We start from the raw sequence: 24,738 nt of genomic DNA, 5'->3' as shown, positions 1-24,738 counted from the left end.
AGCGCGCAGCCTGAGGAAACACACCCGCAAAGTCTATCATTTTCTTTTTAAAAAAAATACCCTAATCGTCTGAAGCGCGCTTCGGGCACAATTCGTACGAAATAAACAAGGATAATTATCAACTTGTGTTTCAATGCCGCGGTCACGGGGTGAAAGGGCAAAGGTGAAGAGCGGAAATGCGTTCAAACCTATAATTCCGCGGAATGGTGCGAGGTGAAACTGGAGATTATTCTACACAAGAGAGTCGGATTGCGAAGGGTTTGAATGATTCTCCTGATGTAAATTCCTTTTCAAAATAAAAGACGTGTTTTGGGTAGAAGCGGTGACCAAGGGTCAGAGGTCAGGGTTCACCGGACACAGGAGCCGGGAGCCTCGGGCTCGTTGATGTGAAGTTTTTACCCGAAGAAGGGGCGGCGGCGGCGGCGGGGGAAGATGCACAGCCTGGGGGCAGGGGCGGTAAGTCCCGGTGGGGATGGGCGAGGTGGGGGCCTCTTCCCCGCGCCCCCCCCCCGGTTTAGGCCAGGGATGGGGGAGACAGCGACGCCCTCGCTGCGGGAGGCCCGGGCAGGGACTCGCCGAGTTTACCCGCACTCGGGCGGCGGGGGAGGCTGCAGGGAGCCTGCCCGGGGACCGCCTGAGGCCTCGGTGGGGCTTGAGGCCGAGCCTGTCGGATTTTGTGGTCACCAGGGAGGCGGGCGGGGAAGTGGAGCTATGATCAGACAACCCTAGAATTTCTACAGTGTGCAAGCAGGCCACTCTGCCCATCGAGGAGAGACTAGTCCTCACGTTCTCATTCTTCTCTCCCCCCCCCCCCCGGCATTCTTCTCTCCCCCCCCCCCCCCGGCATTCTTCTCTCCCCCCCCCCCCCCCCGGCATTCTTCTCTCCCCCCCCCCCCCCCCGGCATTCTTCTCTCCCCCCCCCCCCCCCGGCATTCTTCTCTCCCCCCCCCCCCGGCATTCTTCTCCCCCCCCCCCCCCGGCATTCTTCTCTCTCCCCCCCCCCCGGCATTCTTCTCTCCCCCCCCCCCCGGCATTCTTCTCTCCCCCCCCCCCCCCGGCATTCTTCTCTCTCCCCCCCCCCCCCCCCGGCATTCTTCTCTCTCCCCCCCCCCCGGCATTCTTCTCTCCCCCCCCCCCCCCGGCATTCTTCTCTCCCCCCCCCCCCCGGCATTCTTCTCTCCCCCCCCCCCCCCCGGCATTCTTCTCTCCCCCCCCCCCCCCCCCCGGCATTCTTCTCCCCCCCCCCCCGGCATTCTTCTCTCCCCCCCCCCCCCGGCATTCTTCTCTCTCCCCCCCCCCCCCCCCGGCATTCTTCTCTCTCCCCCCCCCCCCCCCCGGCATTCTTCTCTCTCTCCCCCCCCCCCCCCGGCATTTCTCTCCCCCCCCCCCCCCCGGCATTCTTCTCTCCTCCCCCCCCCCCCCCGGCATTCTTCTCTCCTCCCCCCCCCCCCCGGCATTCTTCTCCCCCCCCCGGCATTCTTCTCCCCCCCCCTCCCCCCCCCCGGCATTCTTCTCCCCCCCCTCCCCCCCCCCCGGCATTCTTCTCCCCCCCCCTCCACCCCCCCCCCCCGGCATTCTTCTCTTTCCCCCCCCCCCCCCCGGCATTCTTCTCTTTCCCCCCCCCCCCCCCGGCATTCTTCTCTTCTCCCCCCCCCCCCGGCATTCTTCTCTTTCCCCCCCCCCCGGCATTCTCCTCCCCCCCCCCCCCCCCGGCATTCTCCTCTTCCACCCATTCTCCCCCCACCCCCCGGCATTCTCCTCTTCCACCCACCCCCCCCCGGCATTCTCCTCTTCCACCCATTTCCCCGCCCGGCATTCTCCTCTTCCACCCATTTCCCCCCCCCCCCACCCACCCACCCCCCCCCCCCCCGGCATTCTCCTCCCCCACCCCCCCCCCCCCCGGCATTCTCCTCCCCCACCCCCCCCCCCCCGGCATTCTCCTCTTCCACCCATTCACCCCCCCCCGGCATTCTCCTCTTCCACCCATTTCCCCCCCCACCCACCCCCCCCGGCATTCTCCTCTTCCACCCATTCCCCTCCCGGCATTCTCCTCCCCCACCCCCCCCCCCCCCCCCGGCATTCTCCTCCCCCACCCACCCCCCCCCCCCCGGCATTCTCCTCCCCCACCCACCCCCCCCCCCCCGGCATTCTCCTCTCCCCCCCCCCCCCCCCCCGGCATTCTCCTCCCCCACCCCCCCCCCGGCATTCTCCTCTTCCACCCATTTCCCCCCCCACCCACCCCACCCCCCCCCCCGGCATTCTCCTCTTCCACCCATTCCCCCCCCCCCCCGGCATTCTCCTCTTCCACCCATTCCCCCCCCACCCCCCCCCCGGCATTTTCCCCTCCCCCCGGCATTCTCCTCTTCCACCCATTTCCCCCCCCCCCCCCCCGGCATTCTCCTCTTCCACCCATTCCCCCCCCCCGGCATTCTCCTCTTCCACCCATTTACCCCCCCACCCACCCACCCCCCCCGGCATTCTCCTCTTCCACCCATTTTCCCCACCCACCCACCCCCCCCCCCCCGGCATTCTCCTCTTCCACCCAATTCCCCCCCCCCCCCCGGCATTCTCCTCTTCTCTCCTCCCCCCACTACCCCCGCATTCTCACTCCCCTCCCCCCCCCCCGCCCACTACCCCCGCATTCTCTTCTCTTCCCCCCCCCCCCGACTAGTGGAACCACCTAGGCCTGCACACCTCTGGACAGTGCGTGCAATTTAGCACAGCCAGTCCACCCTAATCTGCACATCTTTGGACTGAGAGGAAACTGCAGTACCCAGAGGAAACCCAATGCAGACATGGGGGAGATAGTAACAACTGCTGATACTGGAGAATGAGAGAACACGGTGGGGAGCTGGAGGAACACAACAGGCCAGGCAGCATTAGCGGAGCAGGAAAGCGGGTGTTTCGGGTTGGGATTTTCTGAAGAAGAGTCCCCGTGCCATGTCACCTCAGGCTCTTGCATCAGTAATTCTTAGTATCTCTGAGTGAGTTATAACCCCACTATGAAGCCATTTCTGAAGAAGGGTCCTGACCTGAAACGTCAGCTTTCCTGCTCCTCTGATGCTGCCTGGCCTGCTGTGTTCCTCCAACTCTACACTTATTACAGACACAAGAAGAATGTGCAAACTCTACTCAGTTGCCTGAATCAAACCCATGTGTCTGTGCACTGTGAGGCAGCAGTGCTAAACACTGAGCCACCCCAATCTTGTGGAATGACAGAAGCTTGACCGAGAGACCAAATCGTCCCCCCTCTTGTCCCTGATCTTGGTTCTCAGTCGAGTTAAGACAGATATGTTGGTCTTGGAGGGAGAATGATGTAAGTTTATGAGAATTGTACCTGGACTTAAGGGTCAAGTTAAATGAGATTATAAATTAGGTTAGTTTTGTCCGGAATGTTGGAGGTTAGGGAGTGATCTAATCCAAGTCTTCAAGATATTAACAAGAAAAGACAGTATAAATAAAAGTAAACTGTTTTCACTGCTTGGGGATTCTAGAACTAGGGGCATAGCCTGAGAATGATGGCCAGACCACTCGGGACCATTCCATTCTGAAGAAGCCTGAAATGCAGCTGCTGTATGTTTGCTGTCTGAAAAATGTGATGGAGATGAATTTCAATTGTAGTTTGTAAAAAGGAATTAGATACATAAGTTGAGAGAAGTCTTACAGGGCTGGTGGACGGTTAAGTGAGATGAGTGAATTACTATTGCAGGGGGATGGCACAGACCTGATGAACTGATTGGCCTCCTGCGATTCTGTTGTCATGATGCTGATCTGCTTGGTTTTGTTTTCCTCCCTGTCCTGTTCACAGCCGGTTACTGCGCTGGCTCAGGTGGATCGCGAGAAGATTTATCAGTGGATCAACGAGCTGTCCAGCCCTGAGACCCGGGAAAATGCCTTGTTAGAACTCAGCAAGAAGAGGGAGTCGGTGCCTGACCTGGCCCCCATGCTCTGGCACTCTTTCGGAACCATTGCTGCCCTCCTACAGGTGATGAATCATCCACTGGATAAAACATTTGTTTAGACCACAGCTAGAATATTGTGTGACCATCTGCATTCCATGTAATAAGAGGAATGTGATAGCGCTGGTGAGTTTGCAGAGGGATTTACCAGGATGTTGCCTGGTGTGGAGAGTTTTGGTTATGAAGAGAGATTAGACAGACTGAGGTGGATTTCCTCAGAGCGGAGGAGACTTGGGGGACATAATTTAAATGTATAAAATTATGGGATATGAGGACCTTTTTTTCATGAAAGGGTGGTGGGAATCTGGAAGTCATTGCCTGTGAGGGTGGTAGAGGCTGAAGCTCTCACCACATTGAAGAAGTTTTTTGGTGTGTACGTGATGCCATGACATACTAGGCGTATGGGCAGTTGCTGCAAAATGGGATTATAACTATGTGATAACCCCTACATGACCCAAGGGAACCATTAGTTAATCTCGATTTTTCATTTTAAGAAAGGTAGAAGTCACAATAGTGAGCCTTGGCAGGCAGAATAGAACTGCAAAACTAGTGAGGTGCAAAAGTTTGTGATTGGTTTTATTTAATCATCAGACTTCTCCCTGACCCTGGTTTTCTTAAAAATGCTTAACTGGCAATTTTTATATGCAACATTTAAATACAAACGAAAGGATGAAATTTAGACCCACCTTTCTGGCGTTCTGTGTCCGTCTGCCTCCGATGTTCACACAATTGAAGGGTGTGAAGCATGTACACAGTACAGTACCAGGGTGGGTTTGTTACTGCAGTAATAATGCAGAGGATTAAACAGGACATCACATTTCCCGTGGGAATTTTAAATTTGATTGAAGTCAGTCTAAAGTTTAAAAGAAGCAGTAACAGTGACCGCGAAACAAGAACATTGTGATTTAAATTCCCGTCAGTTTCAGAATGTCCCTGAGAAGGAATCCAGCTGTTTCACTGTCCACCTGTATGGTGCATGACTCCACGTGCTTGAGGCTTGACCGCATTTTGAAATGACCCAGTAACCCTTGTGGCTGAGAGGCTTAGGCAGCTGATGATGGGTAATCAACGCTAACCTTGCCAGCAATGCCTGTTTCTTGCAAATAAATATTGTTTAAATGGGTCCTGCCCAGTGTACACGCTGCTCAATTTCTCCGGGCTCTGTGGTTTTCACCACGTGAATCATTTTATTTCTTTGTCCTGGTTAACTGATGCTGATCCCATTCAGCACCAGCAGAAGCTTCTGGCAGTCCCAACAGAGTTGTAGCTTTGACGGTGCTTAGGTATGGTTTCCTGATGTTGCTTAACAGGTTGAGTTCAGTGTAGGCTTGACCATGCTGTAACCCGACGCACCTCCTGCATTATCTCCTTTTGTATTTTAATGTGATTTTATTTCTACATTTTTTTATTTTCCAGGAGATTGTAAATATTTATCCATCTATCAACCCTCCAACTCTGACGGCTCATCAGTCTAACCGCGTGTGTAATGCGCTCGCGTTGTTACAATGTGTAGCATCGCACCCAGAAACCAGGTAACATCAAATATGCGTCTGGAATTGTCTACTTCTCAGGCTTTTATTTCCGGTTGAGCTCTTTGGCTTCACTTGGGGAAGTCTAATCCTGCATTTGTCTCATGTTGGATTGCTTCACACTGAGCCTTTATCCCTAGTAAAGACTATGATAGCTGCTGTGCGTTTGTGGAATAGAAGTTGGGTGTATGAATAGGAAGGGTTTAGAGGGCTATAGGACAAGTGGGACCAGATTTATTTAGTTGCATGGACGAGTTGGACCGAAGGGTCTGTTTCCATGCTGTACATCTCTATGACTTTAAGAAAGAGTAAATGACCCATGTAGCACTTTTCATAATCTGCGTGGTGCCAAAGAGCTTTACAGGCAGGGCATGCTAGTGAAGTGTTATACTGTAAGAAACAAAGCAACCGATTTTTGCATGAGAAGGCTCCTAAGGCAACAACAAAATAAATAATGAAATCTCCATCTTGCATAATCATAAAAACAAAAGCAGAAAGAGTTGTTTGTGGGTAAATCACCATAAGTTACCTTTAAGTCTGCTACTTATTAAGAAATCTCCATTCAGATCAAGTACTGAAATAATAATTCAAACTTTATTGCCTGTAGCAACCAACTATTAGACCCCTCTAAACTAGTTTAAGCTTGCGACCCAGCTTAGCTATTACCTGACTAATGGTGACACCTGGCCAGGCCTTTAACCAACAGTGATCTGTCACTGGGAGGACTCTCCAGGGCTCGGTCCTTCTGCAGTGTTCTTCAAATTTCTGCCAAGGTGGGGTTCTGGTATTTGATTCATGTACAAATTTTCGTCCTTTGGTCTCAGGTGATATATTGATGATTTCTTTAGCGTTCTTTCATTTGAGTTACTGCAGGTCTGTAGCTGGCTTCCTGGTCAAAATTTCTTTGTTTCTTGTTACATTTGGCTTTAAGTGTCTGTTTGAAGACACAGCTTTCCTGCGACCAACTCCATAAATTCTTCTGCAAATACTGAACTGTCCATGTGGCAATGAAGCGTCCAGTTTCAGGCAGGTGTCAAAGTGGTTTTGTTTGTCAGCAAGACATGGCCAATTGCTCGAGTCTCTGTGTAAGGGCCTATCTTCGTTTCTCAATGGCTTATTTCTGACAGGTTTATTGCCGCTTGTAATAGCTTATCTTTTGATTCATTCCATTCAGTCCATGAACTGTTATTAAAGTTCTGAAGTCTATAATATCACTGTCATGCAGCATGGAAACTCGACCAGACATCGCAATCTGACCTAGTTCCATTTGCCAACATTTGGCTCATATCCCTGCAAATGCTTCCTGTTCATATACCCATCTAGATGCCTTTTCAATGTTGTAATTGTACTAGTCTTGTCCACTTCCTCAGGACTTTCGTTCGATACAAGCACCACTGTATGGAAAAAGTTACCCTTCAGGTCGCTCTTATGAATCTTTTCGCCCCTCACTTTAAACCTATGCCCTTCAGTTTTGGGCTCCAGAGGTAGTTAGAAATCTGAAACAAAAACAGAGTAAAGCTTCCACGATCCTTCTTCAGCCCATCTGATGAACGATAGTTGGACTTGCAACTTTAAATCTTTCCTGTCTGCAGATGCTGCTAGATTTGCTGTGTTTCTCTAGCACTTCCTGTTTGTTTCATTTTGTTTTAGATGTTGGCTGCGAGAGAAGGATTGATCAGATCAGAACACCAGGCAGCTCTTCCCTGCTCTTACGTAGAACAGTACAACACCCTTAACAGGCCCTTCACCTCAACTTGCCTGTGCTGACCAGAATGCTGTTCGAAAGTAATCCCGCCTGCCTGCATGTGGTCAATATCCCTGTATTCCCTCCCTGTTCATGCGTCCGTCTAATGCTTCTTAAACTTTGCTGTTATACCTCCCCTGGCTGCACATTCCAGTCATTTACCACCATCTGATTTTAAAAAAAACAAACCTTGCCTCATACACCTCCCTTCTCCTCTTGCTTTAAACCTATGTCCCTTAGTATTTGACATTTCTATCCTGGGGAAAAGATTCCGACTATCCACCCTGCCCATGACTGTAATAATTTTGTATATTTCTGTCAGGTTGTCCTGATAGAAGTATATAAACTGAAGTAGAAATATTCTAGAAAAATAATCCTCTTTACAAATAAAATAGGACCTGTCAACTGCTCCATGCAATCCTAAAAGCTAACAGGTCCAATTTGTGAACTTATTTATACTCTGTCCCAGCACGCAAGGATTTTTTGAACAGAAATGAACAATTCACTTTCTTAAAAGATCCCGCACCACTATTATAATTTTCATCTGAGTTGGGGGGAAGGGGGCAGCCAACAACAGGCATTTATGTCTCATCTAAAAAATGGCACCTCCCTCAGTACTGCATTGAATTGTTGGCCTGGATTATGGACTGAAGAAGGTTCATTGGGCTGATCCTTGGGCTGTTGGGACTGTTGAGAGGGCTGGGGAAACTGGGCCTGTGTTGTCTAGAGTTTTGAAGAATAAGAAGTGATCTCGATAAAACCTGTAAAATACTTAAAGGGACAGGGAGGGTAAATGCAGGGAGGTTTTTTCCATTGTAAAATTGTGAAATCTAGAACCAGAAGGGTCAAATTCAAAGTAAAGAGGAAGACAGGACCAAGATGAGCTGAAATTTTTTTACTTAGTGTGATGAACCTTCGGAATTCTCCACCCCAGAAAGCTGTAGAAGCTCAGTCCCCAAACATGCTAAAGATGGAGAGCAATAAGTTTCTGGATAGTAATAACGTCAAGAGATGTGGGCTAGCCTAAGAATATGGCATTGAGGTAGATGGTGAGCTATGATTGTATTGAACAGAGGAGCAGGTGGGGCTAAATGACCTATCTGGAGTGGGGCTCAACCCAGAGCACAAATGTTTTTCACCACTGGGGAAGTTCACGGATGTTGAGTGACTGACTAGGCACCAGGACTGAAAGGCCTGTTTGTGCTCTTTTTCCTTATGTTCTTGGAGTCAAACAACATTACCAAGAATTGTAATTTAGAATTTTGTAATTTAATTGTAGTTTGCTGTTTTATGTGCAAATTGGATGATATTATCAGACCTGATGTGTAATAGGTTACGTTTTTCTCTGTTGTTTTCCAGGTCAGCATTTCTAGCAGCTCATATCCCACTCTTTCTCTATCCCTTCTTGCACACTGTCAGTAAGACAAGACCCTTTGAGTATCTGCGACTCACCAGCCTAGGTGTTATAGGTAAGCACTTTGTTTGGTGAGTTTTGTTGCTGAAATGTTCTGTGCTGAGATTTCACTGCCACTGGAAATCCTCCTGCGGTGGCTCAGAGAAGTAGTTGTTCTCTTTGTAAATGTGAAAATGATGCACGTTGGAAGGGGCAACAAGCTCAACTCATTTCAGTAGCCAATCACAATCTCTAATGCAACTTTTCTGCTCCCTGGTTTTGGGGCTAGGGGTCATCACTGATTGTCAAACATCTGTATAAATGTAGGTCGTTTCACACACATGGTTCAACCTGACACTGAACAGGCAGTTGTCTGAAAAGTGAGGATGTGGTGCAGAGCTGAGGGGGGGGGGGGGTGCGGTGGTGTGGAGGATGCTGTAATTCTAGTTCTGTGCAGTTTGTGTGATGATAGTCCAGGTTGAGTGTGACTCTTGGTTCTGTGGTTAAACGTTTTTAAACCTTTTCTCTGCCTTTCTTTCTGCAGGCGCCTTAGTGAAAACAGACGAACAGGAAGTCATCAACTTCCTTTTGACAACAGAAATTATTCCTCTCTGTCTCCGGATAATGGAGTCAGGAAGTGAATTGTCCAAAACGGTAGGGGTTGCAGGCGTGTAAAACGGTGGAGTTGGGGGGAGCGATATGGGTACGGGTGTGGGCGATGGTGAAGTGTCAAAGTTTAAATGTTACAGTTCTGTAAAGGTTTAAGCTGTGTGCTTATGCCAGGACCTTGACAGTCAGTGGTTTTTTTTTTATATTTGTTAGGTCTTTAAATGTGCTCAAGTGTTGCCCAGTAACCTACAGATAAGAGTGCAAGTGAACCCCAGTTAATGCTGACCACCTCGATACAATGAGACATTCAAAGAAAATACAGTTAATACAGGTTGTCACATTGTTGAACAAATCCTTTTCATGTCCCATTAAGGTATTCTTGCTGAACGAGATGTTACAGCTCTCTGTGAAACCCCTCTCTGATGCAAGACCCACTACTTAGGGGCACAGAGTCATAGAGAGATAAAGCATGGAAACAGACCCTTTGCTCCAGATTGTCCAAGCCGACCAGACATCCTAAATTAATCTCGTCCCACTTGCCGGCATTGGGACCTTATCCGGCTCAACCTTTCCCATCGTATACCCATCCACGTGTCTTTTAAATGCTGTAACTGTACCAGCCTTCTCCACTTCCTCCGGCAGCTCATTCCATACACGCACCACCCTCTGTGGGAGAATGTTGCCCGTTAGGTCCCTTTTAAATCTTTCCCCTCATCTTTAAACCTATGCCCCTCTAGTTTTGGATTCTCATTCTCTCTCTATCCCCACCACCACCGCCACCTCTTTTCCACCCCCCCCCCCCCCCCCCCCCCCACCCCCCAGGTGAAAAGACCTTGGCTATTCACACTATCCACACCCCTCGTGATTTTATAAACCTAAAAGTTCACCCATCAGCTCCAGGAAAAATAGCTCCAGTCTATTCAACCCCTCCATATAGAGCAAACCATCCAACCTTGGCAACACCTTTTCTGAACCCTTTCAAGTTTCACAACATTTTTCCTAAGGCAGGGAGACCAGAATCAAACAAAGTATTCCAAAAATGGTCTAACCAATGTCCTGCACAAACACAACGTGACCTCCCAACTCCTAAACTCAATGCACTGACCAATAAAGGCAAGCGTACCAAACACTTCCTTCACTATTCTGTTTACCTGCTGCATTACTTTCACAGAACTGTGAACTTACACACCAAGGTCTCTCTGTTCAGCAGCACTCCCCAGGACTTTAGCAATAGAAGTGTAAATTGTGCCCTGATTTGCCTTGCCAAAATGCTGCACCTCACATCTATCTCCATTGAACTCCATCTGGCACTCCTTGTACCATTGGCCCATCTGATCAAAGTCCTGTTGTATTCTGAGGTGATCTTCTTCACTGATTACTGCACCTCCAATTCTGGTGTCGTCTGCAGACCTATTAACCAAATCTCCTATGTTCGTGACCAAATCATCTATATAAATGACGAAAAGCAGTGGACCCAGCATCGGTCCTTTTGGCATATCACTCGTCATAGGCCTCTAGTCTGAAAACCAATCCTGCACCATTACCCTCTGTTTTCTACCTTTTGAGGCCATTCTGCCTGTATTCCAGAGATAGCAAGATTGTGATCTAATCTTGCCAACCAGCACCATGAGGAACCTTGTCAAACGCTTTACTGAAATCTATTTGTTGATATAGCTCCTGGTGAAAGATCCTAAACGTTCCTCTCTCTAACACTCAATGCTGCTGCAACTGAACTGTAACACCCCACTCTAATACTTTCACACTGCAACTGAACTGTAACACCCCACTCTAATACTTTCACACTGCAACTGAACTGTAACACCCCACTCTAATACTTTCACACTGCAACTGAACTGTAACACCCCACTCTAATACTTTCACACTGCCACTGAACTGTAACACCCCACTCTAATACTTTCACACTGCAACTGAACTGTAACACCCCACTCTAATACTTTCACACTGCCAGTGAACTGTAACACCCCACTCTAATACTTTCACACTGCCAGTGTGCTGTAACACCCCACTCTAATACTTTCACACTGCAACTGAACTGTAACACCCCACTCTAATACTTTCACACTGCCAGTGTGCTGTAACACCCCACTCTAATACTTTCACACTGCAACTGAACTGTAACACCCCACTCTAATACTTTCACACTGCCAGTGTGCTGTAACACCCCACTCTAATACTTTCACACTGCCAGTGAACTGTAACACCCCACTCTAATACTTTCACACTGCCACTGAACTGTAACACCCCACTCTAATACTTTCACACTGCAACTGAACTGTAACACCCCACTCTAATACTTTCACACTGCAACTGAACTGTAACACCCCACTCTAATACTTTCACACTGCCACTGAACTGTAACACCCCACTCTAATACTTTCACACTGCCACTGAACTGTAACACCCCACTCTAATACTTTCACACTGCAACTGAACTGTAACACCCCACTCTAATACTTTCACACTGCCACTGAACTGTAACACCCCACTCTAATACTTTCACACTGCAACTGAACTGTAACACCCCACTCTAATACTTTCACACTGCCAGTGAACTGTAACACCCCACTCTAATACTTTCACACTGCCAGTGAACTGTAACACCCCACTCTAATACTTTCACACTGCAACTGAACTGTAACACCCCACTCTAATACTTTCACACTGCCACTGAACTGTAACACCCCACTCTAATACTTTCACACTGCCACTGAACTGTAACACCCCACTCTAATACTTTCACACTGCAACTGAACTGTAACACCCCACTCTAATACTTTCACACTGCCAGTGAACTGTAACACCCCACTCTAATACTTTCACACTGCCAGTGAACTGTAACACCCCACTCTAATACTTTCACACTGCCAGTGAACTGTAACACCCCACTCTAATACTTTCACACTGCCAGTGAACTGTAACACCCCACTCTAATACTTTCACACTGCAACTGAACTGTAACACCCCACTCTAATACTTTCACACTGCAACTGAACTGTAACACCCCACTCTAATACTTTCACACTGCAACTGAACTGTAACACCCCACTCTAATACTTTCACACTGCAACTGAACTGTAACACCCCACTCTAATACTTTCACACTGCCAGTGAACTGTAACACCCCACTCTAATACTTTCACACTGCAACTGAACTGTAACACCCCACTCTAATACTTTCACACTGCAACTGAACTGTAACACCCCACTCTAATACTTTCACACTGCCACTGAACTGTAACACCCCACTCTAATACTTTCACACTGCAACTGAACTGTAACACCCCACTCTAATACTTTCACACTGCAACTGAACTGTAACACCCCACTCTAATACTTTCACACTGCAACTGAACTGTAACACCCCACTCTAATACTTTCACACTGCAACTGAACTGTAACACCCCACTCTAATACTTTCACACTGCAACTGAACTGTAACACCCCACTCTAATACTTTCACACTGCCAGTGAACTGTAACACCCCACTCTAATACTTTCACACTGCAACTGAACTGTAACACCCCACTCTAATACTTTCACACTGCCACTGAACTGTAACACCCCACTCTAATACTTTCACACTGCAACTGAACTGTAACACCCCACTCTAATACTTTCACACTGCCAGTGTGCTGTAACACCCCACTCTAATACTTTCACACTGCCAGTGAACTGTAACACCCCACTCTAATACTTTCACACTGCCAGTGAGCTGTAACACCCCACTCTAATACTTTCACACTGCAACTGAACTGTAACACCCCACTCTAATACTTTCACACTGCAACTGAACTGTAACACCCCACTCTAATACTTTCACACTGCAACTGAACTGTAACACCCCACTCTAATACTTTCACACTGCAACTGAACTGTAACACCCCACTCTAATACTTTCACACTGCAACTGAACTGTAACACCCCACTCTAATACTTTCACACTGCAACTGAACTGTAACACCCCACTCTAATACTTTCACACTGCCACTGAACTGTAACACCCCACTCTAATACTTTCACACTGCAACTGAACTGTAACACCCCACTCTAATACTTTCACACTGCCAGTGAACTGTAACACCCCACTCTAATACTTTCACACTGCAACTGAACTGTAACACCCCACTCTAATACTTTCACACTGCCAGTGAACTGTAACACCCCACTCTAATACTTTCACACTGCCAGTGAACTGTAACACCCCACTCTAATACTTTCACACTGCAACTGAACTGTAACACCCCACTCTAATACTTTCACACTGCCAGTGAACTGTAACACCCCACTCTAATACTTTCACACTGCAACTGAACTGTAACACCCCACTCTAATACTTTCACACTGCAACTGAACTGTAACACCCCACTCTAATACTTTCACACTGCCAGTGAACTGTAACACCCCACTCTAATACTTTCACACTGCCAGTGTGCTGTAACACCCCACTCTAATACTTTCACACTGCCAGTGTGCTGTAACACCCCACTCTAATACTTTCACACTGCCAGTGTGCTGTAACACCCCACTCTAATACTTTCACACTGCCAGTGTGCTGTAACACCCCACTCTAATACTTTCACACTGCCAGTGTGCTGTAACACCCCACTCTAATACTTTCACACTGCCAGTGAGCTGTAACACCCCACTCTAATACTTTCACACTGCCAGTGTGCTGTAACACCCCACTCTAATACTTTCACACTGCCAGTGTGCTGTAACACCCCACTCTAATACTTTCACACTGCCAGTGTGCTGTAACACCCCACTCTAATACTTTCACACTGCCAGTGTGCTGTAACACCCCACTCTAATACTTTCACACTGCCAGTGTGCTGTAACACCCCACTCTAATACTTTCACACTGCCAGTGAGCTGTAACACCCCACTCTAATACTTTCACACTGCCAGTGAACTGTAACACCCCACTCTAATACTTTCACACTGCCAGTGTGCTGTAACACCCCACTCTAATACTTTCACACTGCCAGTGTGCTGTAACACCCCACTCTAATACTTTCACACTGCCAGTGTGCTGTAACACCCCACTCTAATACTTTCACACTGCCAGTGAACTGTAACACCCCACTCTAATACTTTCACACTGCCAGTGTGCTGTAACACCCCACTCTAATACTTTCACACTGCCAGTGTGCTGTAACACCCCACTCTAATACTTTCACACTGCCAGTGTGCTGTAACACCCCACTCTAATACTTTCACACTGCCAGTGTGCTGTAACACCCCACTCTAATACTTTCACACTGCCAGTGAACTGTAACACCCCACTCTAATACTTTCACACTGCCAGTGTGCTGTAACACCCCACTCTAATACTTTCACACTGCCAGTGTGCTGTAACACCCCACTCTAATACTTTCACACTGCCAGTGTGCTGTAACACCCCACTCTAATACTTTCACACTGCCAGTGTGCTGTAACACCCCACTCTAATACTTTCACACTGCCAGTGTGCTGTAACACCCCACTCTAATACTTTCACACTGCCAGTGAGCTGTAACACCCCACTCTAATACTTTCACACTGCAACTGAACTGTAACACCCCACTCTAATACTTTCACACTGCAACTGAACTGTAACACCCCACTCTAATACTTTCACACTGCAACTGAACTGTAACACCCCACTCTAATACTTTCACACTGCAACTGAACTGTAACACCCCACTCTAATACTTTCACACTGCCAGTGTGCTGTAACACCCCACTCTAATACTTTCACACTGCCAGTGAGCTGTAACACCCCACTCTAATACTTTCACACTGCCAGTGAACTGTAACACCCCACTCTAATACTTTCACACTGCCAGTGTGCTGTAACACCCCACTCTAATACTTTCACACTGCCAGTGAACTGTAACACCCCACTCTAATACTTTCACACTGCCAGTGTGCTGTAACACCCCACTCTAATACTTTCACACTGCCAGTGTGCTGTAACACCCCACTCTAATACTTTCACACTGCCAGTGTGCTGTAACACCCCACTCTAATACTTTCACACTGCAACTGAACTGTAACACCCCACTCTAATACTTTCACACTGCAACTGAACTGTAACACCCCACTCTAATACTTTCACACTGCCAGTGTGCTGTAACACCCCACTCTAATACTTTCACACTGCCAGTGTGCTGTAACACCCCACTCTAATACTTTCACACTGCCAGTGAACTGTAACACCCCACTCTAATACTTTCACACTGCCAGTGTGCTGTAACACCCCACTCTAATACTTTCACACTGCCAGTGTGCTGTAACACCCCACTCTAATACTTTCACACTGCCAGTGAACTGTAACACCCCACTCTAATACTTTCACACTGCCAGTGAACTGTAACACCCCACTCTAATACTTTCACACTGCCAGTGTGCTGTAACACCCCACTCTAATACTTTCACACTGCCAGTGTGCTGTAACACCCCACTCTAATACTTTCACACTGCAACTGAACTGTAACACCCCACTCTAATACTTTCACACTGCAACTGAACTGTAACACCCCACTCTAATACTTTCACACTGCCAGTGTGCTGTAACACCCCACTCTAATACTTTCACACTGCCAGTGTGCTGTAACACCCCACTCTAATACTTTCACACTGCCAGTGTGCTGTAACACCCCACTCTAATACTTTCACACTGCAACTGAACTGTAACACCCCACTCTAATACTTTCACACTGCCAGTGTGCTGTAACACCCCACTCTAATACTTTCACACTGCCAGTGTGCTGTAACACCCCACTCTAATACTTTCACACTGCCAGTGTGCTGTAACACCCCACTCTAATACTTTCACACTGCCAGTGAACTGTAACACCCCACTCTAATACTTTCACACTGCCAGTGTGCTGTAACACCCCACTCTAATACTTTCACACTGCAACTGAACTGTAACACCCCACTCTAATACTTTCACACTGCCAGTGTGCTGTAACACCCCACTCTAATACTTTCACACTGCCAGTGTGCTGTAACACCCCACTCTAATACTTTCACACTGCCAGTGTGCTGTAACACCCCACTCTAATACTTTCACACTGCCAGTGAACTGTAACACCCCACTCTAATACTTTCACACTGCCAGTGAACTGTAACACCCCACTCTAATACTTTCACACTGCCAGTGTGCTGTAACACCCCACTCTAATACTTTCACACTGCCAGTGTGCTGTAACACCCCACTCTAATACTTTCACACTGCCAGTGTGCTGTAACACCCCACTCTAATACTTTCACACTGCCAGTGTGCTGTAACACCCCACTCTAATACTTTCACACTGCCAGTGTGCTGTAACACCCCACTCTAATACTTTCACACTGCCAGTGTGCTGTAACACCCCACTCTAATACTTTCACACTGCCAGTGTGCTGTAACACCCCACTCTAATACTTTCACACTGCCAGTGTGCTGTAACACCCCACTCTAATACTTTCACACTGCCAGTGTGCTGTAACACCCCACTCTAATACTTTCACACTGCCAGTGTGCTGTAACACCCCACTCTAATACTTTCACACTGCCAGTGTGCTGTAACACCCCACTCTAATACTTTCACACTGCCACTGAACTGTAACACCCCACTCTAATACTTTCACACTGCCAGTGTGCTGTAACACCCCACTCTAATACTTTCACACTGCCACTGAACTGTAACACCCCACTCTAATACTTTCACACTGCCAGTGTGCTGTAACACCCCACTCTAATACTTTCACACTGCCAGTGAACTGTAACACCCCACTCTAATACTTTCACACTGCCAGTGTGCTGTAACACCCCACTCTAATACTTTCACACTGCCAGTGTGCTGTAACACCCCACTCTAATACTTTCACACTGCCAGTGAACTGTAACACCCCACTCTAATACTTTCACACTGCCAGTGTGCTGTAACACCCCACTCTAATACTTTCACACTGCCAGTGAACTGTAACACCCCACTCTAATACTTTCACACTGCAACTGAACTGTAACACCCCACTCTAATACTTTCACACTGCCAGTGTGCTGTAACACCCCACTCTAATACTTTCACACTGCCAGTGTGCTGTAACACCCCACTCTAATACTTTCACACTGCCAGTGTGCTGTAACACCCCACTCTAATACTTTCACACTGCCAGTGAACTGTAACACCCCACTCTAATACTTTCACACTGCCAGTGTGCTGTAACACCCCACTCTAATACTTTCACACTGCCAGTGTGCTGCATTCAGTGGCAGCTGTAGGGCTGAAGTTGTTATCTTGCACTGTCTACTTTTTTGCTGGTGAACTATCTGTCTTGACTGTTTTGAGACTTTCTGCTGTGAGGTCGCATGTCTTAAGAAGTAGATTTCGGATGGTGGTGTTGGTGTAGATCTTTATTCCATCCTCAGGAAGCTATCTGCACCCTTTCAGCAGTTGGGTTAAGTGTTCTTGCTTTGGTGATCTGTGTAACCTGTCTCCTCTTATTCTGGCTCCTAGGTTGCAACTTTTATTTTACAGAAAATCCTGTTGGATGACACAGGACTGGCTTATATATGTCAGACATATGAACGATTCTCTCATGTGGCCATGATTCTGGTGAGCTTAATTCCCTGTTATTGCCTGTGTTGGAAATGATGATATATCCTATTATACTGCACGCTTTAACAGGTGCTTGTGTTTCACTAACATTGTTCATTCCTTTTTCCATACCTTGCTTGTTCCTTTGTGCCCAACATTCCTGCATGCGTGCATGAAACACAGAAGCTAGTGCACTGGTGCAGCAGGGAACAAGGAAGGTTGATGAAACATTGGCCCTTGTTTCAAAGGATTGGAGTGTAAGTGTCAGGAAGTCTCACTGCAACTGTACAAGGTGCTGTTGAGACCACATCTGAAGTACAGGAAGCAGTTTTAGTCCCTTTATGTAAGGAATGATATTGAAGATAGGATCCTCTAAGTGAACCTTCTCTGAACTTAGTATGGAGGGATTATCATATGAACAAAGGTTAAACAGGTAGGGACTCGGACTCTGTTCACTGGAGTTCAGAAGAATGAGAGGTGATCTTGTTGAAGCATCAGATTTTCTTAAGGGGCTTGATCAGGTAAGTGCTGAGAGGATGTCTCCCCTCATGGGCAAGTCTAGGATCAGAGGGCATTGTCTCATAGTAAAGTGGCACCAAGTTGAGTGGAGATGAGGCTGCAATTGGTTCAACAATTATCTGGCCCTTTGGGCTTGTTCTACCATTTGACAGTTGGACCACACCAGCTCCTAATTGGTAAATTTGTACATTGGCAGCTACTTTAACCAGAAGTACAGTTGTCCTTTTTAAGATCTGTGCTGTTTATTTCAAACTGTTTGATCTTTACGTTTATTATTTTAAAACAAACAAGAAAATGTGAGGAATTCTTTTGCACCCAGAAAGTTAGTGAGGTTCTGAAATGCACTGCTTGGGAGGGTAGTTGAGACAAGAAAGCTCACAACCTTTAAAATGTACTTAGATGAATGCTTGAAATATCATTAATTTTGAAGGCTGTGCGCCAAGTGCTAGAAAGTGAAGCTAGTGTGGAGTTAGGTTTTGTTGGCAGAGACTCTATGGTTTGATAAGTGGATGATTAAAGTTTTTGAGAAGATTTGTAGCTTGGGTTGTGATGAGGTTGTAGACTTGCTTGCTGAGCCAGTGTGTTTGATTGCAGACATTTCGTCACCCTGCTAGGTAACATCATCAATGCTCCTCTGGTAAAACGTTGGTGTTCTGTCCCACTTGTTATTTCGATCCCTTGGTTTGCTGGGGTGGTTGGCATCACTTGTGGCTCAGTTTTCTATCATTAAACTGGACAAGATTATATAAACCACTGAAAAACAGAACCGGAAATAATGGGTTGATGGTGTTACCGAGCAGGGTGATGAAACGTATGCAACCGAACACACTGGCTCAGTGAGCAAGGCTACAACTTCAAGTGGATGATTAAAATGTCCCAGTCAGAGGTACAGGAGAGGCTTTCCAGCCTATCATAGAAGCCTGAGTGTATCTTATGGTTAGAGAGAATTAATCTCCTCCTGGTGGTCATCCATCGATCCTTTCTGGGAGTGGATGTTTCCTTTTCTGATTTTGTTCTCAAGACTGCATGTATTACGCTTGAACAGATGAATTGCTGCAGTGTTGTGGTAAAGGTTCTCACACACTGCTGTTAGAGTTCAGGCAAACCCGATGTGCCTTCAAAGACAGGGTGATGTATAATTTGGTGGTTACAGTGTTCCTGTAACATGCTGCTCTTGTTTTTCCAAATGTTGGCAGGCAATATGAGAGGTCATATCAAAGATGTCTTGGTGAGTTACTGCATTATAGCCTGTAGATGGTGCTCAATGCATTCACTGTGTTGTTAGTAGTGGAATTGAATACTGAGTTCATGGGCACTGATTGAATGGACTGTCTGTTCTAGGTGGTGCTGAACTTTTGGAGCATTTGACTTTGGTTGATGCTTGAGGTGCCTAGTGGTGCACTTGTTGAATAGGATGGGATACTGGTGTTCTTGGGATCTGAAAGGATGGCTGGTGTTGGGGGGAGGGGAGTGATGCAACTTAACCAGCAATTGCTGGAGCTGCTGTAACATTGGCTTTTCTGTGTGCACAGGGTAAGATGGTGCTGCAGCTGTCCAAAGAGCCATCGGCCAGATTATTGAAGCATGTCGTTCGCTGCTACCTCCGTCTCTCTGACAATCCACGGTAAGTTTAGCCCCCAGTGACAAAATACATGATAATTGGCAAGCTAACCACCCCCCCCCCCAAAAAAAATCAATTCTGACTGCATGGGAGATCTTTTCAACAGCTTGCAACATTGTCCTGGGACTTTGAATGTCTGGGACTATTTGCATTGGTCCCCTAAAGCCTCTGGTGAAGCGTTGATGTTATGTCCCGCTTTCTATTTATCTGTTTAGGTTTCCTTGGGTCAGTGATGTCATTTCCGGTTCCTTTTCTCAGAGGATGGTAAGCTCCGAATCAATCTACCATCCTCTGAGAAAAGGAACAGGAAATGACATCACCAACGCAGGAAATGACATCACAGGCCCAAGGAAACCTAAGCAGATAAATAGAAAGCGGGACATAACACCAGCGCTTCGTCAGAGGCTCACTAATGTTGTTACCTAGAATGGTGACGAAACGTCTGAAAACTAACCTTCCAGCTCAGTGAGCAAACTCGCATCCAGAACCTCAACCTGAGCTATAAATCTTCTCAAAACTCGCCAATACTGGACCCAGCCAGTGATGCTCATATCCCACCAAAGAATTTTTTAGAGTTGCGAGAAAATGAAAAGTTTACAGGAAGTGAGGATGAATAGCTGGATAGCAGTTATGATAATCAGTATGGACTTCATGAGTCAACAGTTCTTTGTGAATGCAGCTCTTGGCACAGGGAAAATCCTTCTTGTGTCAGCAGTTTTTATTAGAGAAGGAAGAGTGATGAGAAAATACTGGTGCACTGCAAGATCGCTCTTTCTTTTCCAACATTTTCATTGTATCAAGGAGGAGGAGAGAACATCCCTGGTGTGCTTTAAGTGGTGTTGTGTTTTGTCAAATGGTGTGTTACAAGTTTTCAAGTGGCTGGACTGTGTGTTACTGTGTCACATTTGGATTTTCTAGGGCAAGGGAGGCACTCCGACAGTGTCTACCCGACCAGCTGAAAGATACCACGTTTGCCCAGGTGCTGAAGGACGATACTACTACCAAACGTTGGCTGGCCCAACTTGTCAAGAACCTCCAGGAGGGGCAGGTGACTGACCCCCGGGGAATCCCCCTCCCACCCCAGTGACTGCAATGACCCTCCTGCAAGCTGAGGCTATCGGGCCACATCGTCGCTGGCACAGTCTGGGTTTTGGGGGAAGTGAGGCAACAATCTGTTTGTACGAGTGACTGTGGTCTTTGAAGTAATGGTGACGTAGGACTCCTGAAATGCTGGACAGTGAACTGCAGAGTACATAACTGGACAACCTGTCTTCTTTGTCACTCTGTGTCTCTCTCTGCTGCCCAGTCACTTGCCACGTGGACTGTGATGAATGAGCTGCGTCTCTGAGCTGGTACACCAAGACCTCATCTGGACTATGTCAATTTCCAATATAACATTTCCAGGCTTTGAATTTCACCCACGTCTTCATTAATACTGTTCAGTTTGTGGAAGGAAAGAGGGATTTGATCATTATTGTCTTGGTCCAAGCTGAGTTAATTTTGACGAATGGTTTGTCCAGGTTATAGGCTGTCTCTAGGAGATTTCTCTCTGTTACATGTAGCCTCACTGCATCAGAAACTAGGGAATAGTCGAGTCCTGATGCGTGTCCGTTAATGACTTTTAAAATGTTTAGTACTTTCTCCCATTCATTCTTTTCCGATGTGCCAGCCTCTCATTTTTTGCATTGTACTATAGGGAGACATGTTTCCTGCACCGACACACATTGCCTCTGCTTCCCATTGGTCTCCTCCTGCACCAATTACTTTGGAGATTCATTGATAATCCTAGCTAAGACTAGGCGGTTGTACTTTGGTGCAGGCTCTCCCTTGCGCCAAGTGTCTAACTGAGTTGAGAAATTGATGAGTAAACAGTTCTCTGGGAGGGTGGTCCATTCATTCGACTGTTCATGGGCTCAGTCCCTGAAGACTTCCACGGTTTTCTATTAGCATATCCCAGGATTGTTTCTGTTTGCTCACCTTGCCCCGTCTCCCCTCTTAGACCCCCAGCAAGTCCAAGAATTTCAGGCTATCTCGTTCTCTCGTGTCCTGTTTGCTGGCTGGCTATGTTGTACAGGACACCTCCAGCTCCAGGCTCTGGCTTGGCTGAATTTCCCCTCACCTTTGTTTCACCAGTGAGAGAACTTTGAGATCAGACAGTATTTGAGCAGCCACTGCTGGGTGGCAGCTAGTTAATACTGGAGCACAGCTGCTCCAGCGCCCCAACTGCCTTAACACATTCCAGCCTGTCTTACTCAAGATTCAGGGCCCCTGGGGTTCAGTTTCGCTTCCAGGACACTTGTTGCAGTAATCCTCCCCTTCCTATCCTCCTCTGACCCAATCCTGTGGCACAAAGATGTAGATTCTGGGCCGACTCCAACCCGAGATTTCTTTTGATGGGGGATGTGCTGGAAGCATTGAAACTTAAATATAATAATTATTTTTAAAGTATTGTTGTGCTAACCAGTGGATTGTGTTTTGGAAATGTTGCATTGAAAGCTGTTTACTGTGAGCTCCATATTGGTCCAGAGATGTTTATAACAATGATAGCTGCCACTTAGCCCCTTGCTGGTTCACCTGATGATTGTCCTGCACTGTCCTACTGTCCCTAGCTTGGTGTTAAGTGGCTGTGTATGAGCCTATATATGGTGCATTAACGTCTGGTATTCTGTGTGGTGTCAACTGATACCATTCATTGGACTCCTCATAGATCTGTAACTTCCTATCAGTGTGTTTAGGCACTCTGGCATAACATCCTCTCCCTGGTGTGTTAGCTGGGGAGGGAGGCATTTGGTCGGGCTGGAGGATGCCCCGTAGGGAACTACCTTACCTTGCTGCCAGTTGAGGCCATTATGTAGGAAATTAATACCCCCATTTAAAAGCCCCCACCCACTGCTGCTGGTGTTCACCCAGGGGACCGACTGTGCAGAGAACCCAAAGAGAAAACCCTGCTGGGAATTGCTTGTGGATCTCCGTGTTGTCCCGTCAGCCAAAGGCTCCTGATCACAGACTAGGCTTTGGGAAGGGGGTGGGCTCCTCGAGCGATGGCATGCCCGTCCCCTTGCCCCCGAACCAGTGACACACTTCCTGGCCTCCCTCACTTTTATGTATGAGGTCAGTTGATAATCTTTGTCCTCAGGTAGTGCACTACCTGACCTGCTGAGTGATTGAAGGGCCTCTGCCTCCTATCTCAGCGCAGGGCCACTGCTGCTGTGTTAATTAGCACTGACCGTAATTCAGGCAGTAACCTCAGAGGTAGTGTCGGGATCTCGTCACTTCTTTGGCTGACTTCGATTTAAACACCATCATGTATGTCTTTGTAGAAATATGTGAGATATGTAGAGGGAAGGGCGAGGGCAGTGTTGCTGCAGATCAATGGGAAAATTCACCTTTTTGGAGCAGTATTGATATGTAATAAAAACAGAAACCTGCTGGAAATACACTGTCTGAATCTTGTGTACCTCCTGAATGATTCCCACCCAAAACATTAATGTACTTTCACCTTTTTTACAGATCCTGGTTTGCATTCCCCATTTTCTTTTTTATTTATGCTTACTATTTTGACAGCAGTAACAAGACCACTCTCTATGCTAATTCTCGGACGCAAATTGATTTCTTTCTGAAAATGCCATTTTGGGATGCAGCAGAGACATGATGTTGATTGGGGAGACAGATGTATCTGGATCCTTGGCTTCCCATGACTGGGAATTTCCTCACCATTATCGGAGTCCCTAATTCATGCACTGATAGCAATTAACATAGAACATTACAGCACAGAACAGGCCCTTCGACCCTCCATGTTGTGCCGACCTGTCATACCGATCTGAAGCCCATCTAACCTACACTACTCCATGTACGTCCATATGCTTATCCAATGACGACTTAAATGTACCTAAAGTTGGCGAATCTACTACCGTTGCAGGCAAAGTGTTCCATTCCCTCACTACTCTCTGAGTAAAGAAACCACCTCTGACATCTGTCCTATATCTTTCACCCCTCAATTTAAAGCTATGCCCCCTCATGCTTGCCGTCACCACCCTAGGAAAAAGGCTCTCCCTATCCACCCTATCTAGCCCTCTGATTATTTTATATGTTTCAATTAAGTCACCTCTCAACCTTCTCTCTAATGAAAACAGCTTCCAGTCCCTCAGCCTTTCCTTGTAAGACCTTCCCTCCATACCAGGCAACATCCTAGTAAATCTCCTCTGCACCCTTTCCAAAGCTTCCACATCCTTCTTATAATGCGGTGACCAGAACTGTATGCAATACTCCAAGTGCGGCCGCACTAGAGTTTTGTACAGCTGCAGCATAACCTCTCTATTAATAAAAGCTAAAACACTGTATGCCTTCTTAACAGTCCTGTCAACCTGGGTGGCAACTTTCAAGGATCTGTGTACCTGGACACCGAGATCTCTCTGCTCATCTACACTACCAAGAATCTTACCATTAGCCCAGTACTTTGCCTTCTGGTTACTCCTACCAAAGTGCATCACATTAATCACTGTGAATACTCAGCAATTTTGAATTTTTTTTTTACACAGAGGGTGATTCGCATGTGGAATGAACTTACTGAGGAAGTAGTGGATGTGGGCAAAGTTAGAATGTTGAATAGACATTTGAAAAAGTACATGAATAAGAAAGGTTTGGGCCAGGAGCAGGCAGGTGGGATTAGTTGAGTTTGGGATCATGTTCAGCATAGACTGGTTGGACCAAAGGGTCTGTTTCTGTGCTGTATGACTCTGTGTTGTTGAAATGCGACAGAGTGGGAAGAAGCTC

At 47.2% G+C, this 24,738-nt stretch overlaps 1 protein-coding gene across 2 annotated transcripts; it reads left to right on the top strand.

Annotated features, from left to right (window-relative positions):
* Window positions 1–194: 194 nt before the first annotated feature.
* cnot9 (CCR4-NOT transcription complex subunit 9) lies at window positions 195–23,400 on the top strand. Of its 2 annotated transcripts, none has more exons than XM_059647581.1 (8): window positions 195–456; window positions 3,809–3,985; window positions 5,376–5,491; window positions 8,592–8,701; window positions 9,170–9,279; window positions 17,766–17,843; window positions 19,877–19,968; window positions 20,884–23,400. In XM_059647581.1, exons 1-8 carry the CDS (start codon window positions 433–435, stop codon window positions 21,050–21,052), a joined length of 876 nt encoding a protein of 291 aa, XP_059503564.1. In that variant the 5' UTR covers window positions 195–432; the 3' UTR covers window positions 21,053–23,400. The 2 variants fall into 2 exon arrangements, with proteins under 2 accessions (XP_059503564.1, XP_059503563.1); XM_059647580.1 differs by having other exon boundaries at window positions 17,745–17,843.
* The last annotated feature ends 1,338 nt before the right edge of the window (window positions 23,401–24,738 follow it).

The sequence above is a fragment of the Stegostoma tigrinum genome, chromosome 7 (assembly GCF_030684315.1).
Source record: "Stegostoma tigrinum isolate sSteTig4 chromosome 7, sSteTig4.hap1, whole genome shotgun sequence".
Taxonomy (NCBI): Eukaryota; Metazoa; Chordata; class Chondrichthyes; order Orectolobiformes; family Stegostomatidae; genus Stegostoma; species Stegostoma tigrinum.
The sequence above is the reverse complement of the archived record's forward strand: the minus strand, read 5'-3'. Positions and strand labels throughout refer to the sequence as shown.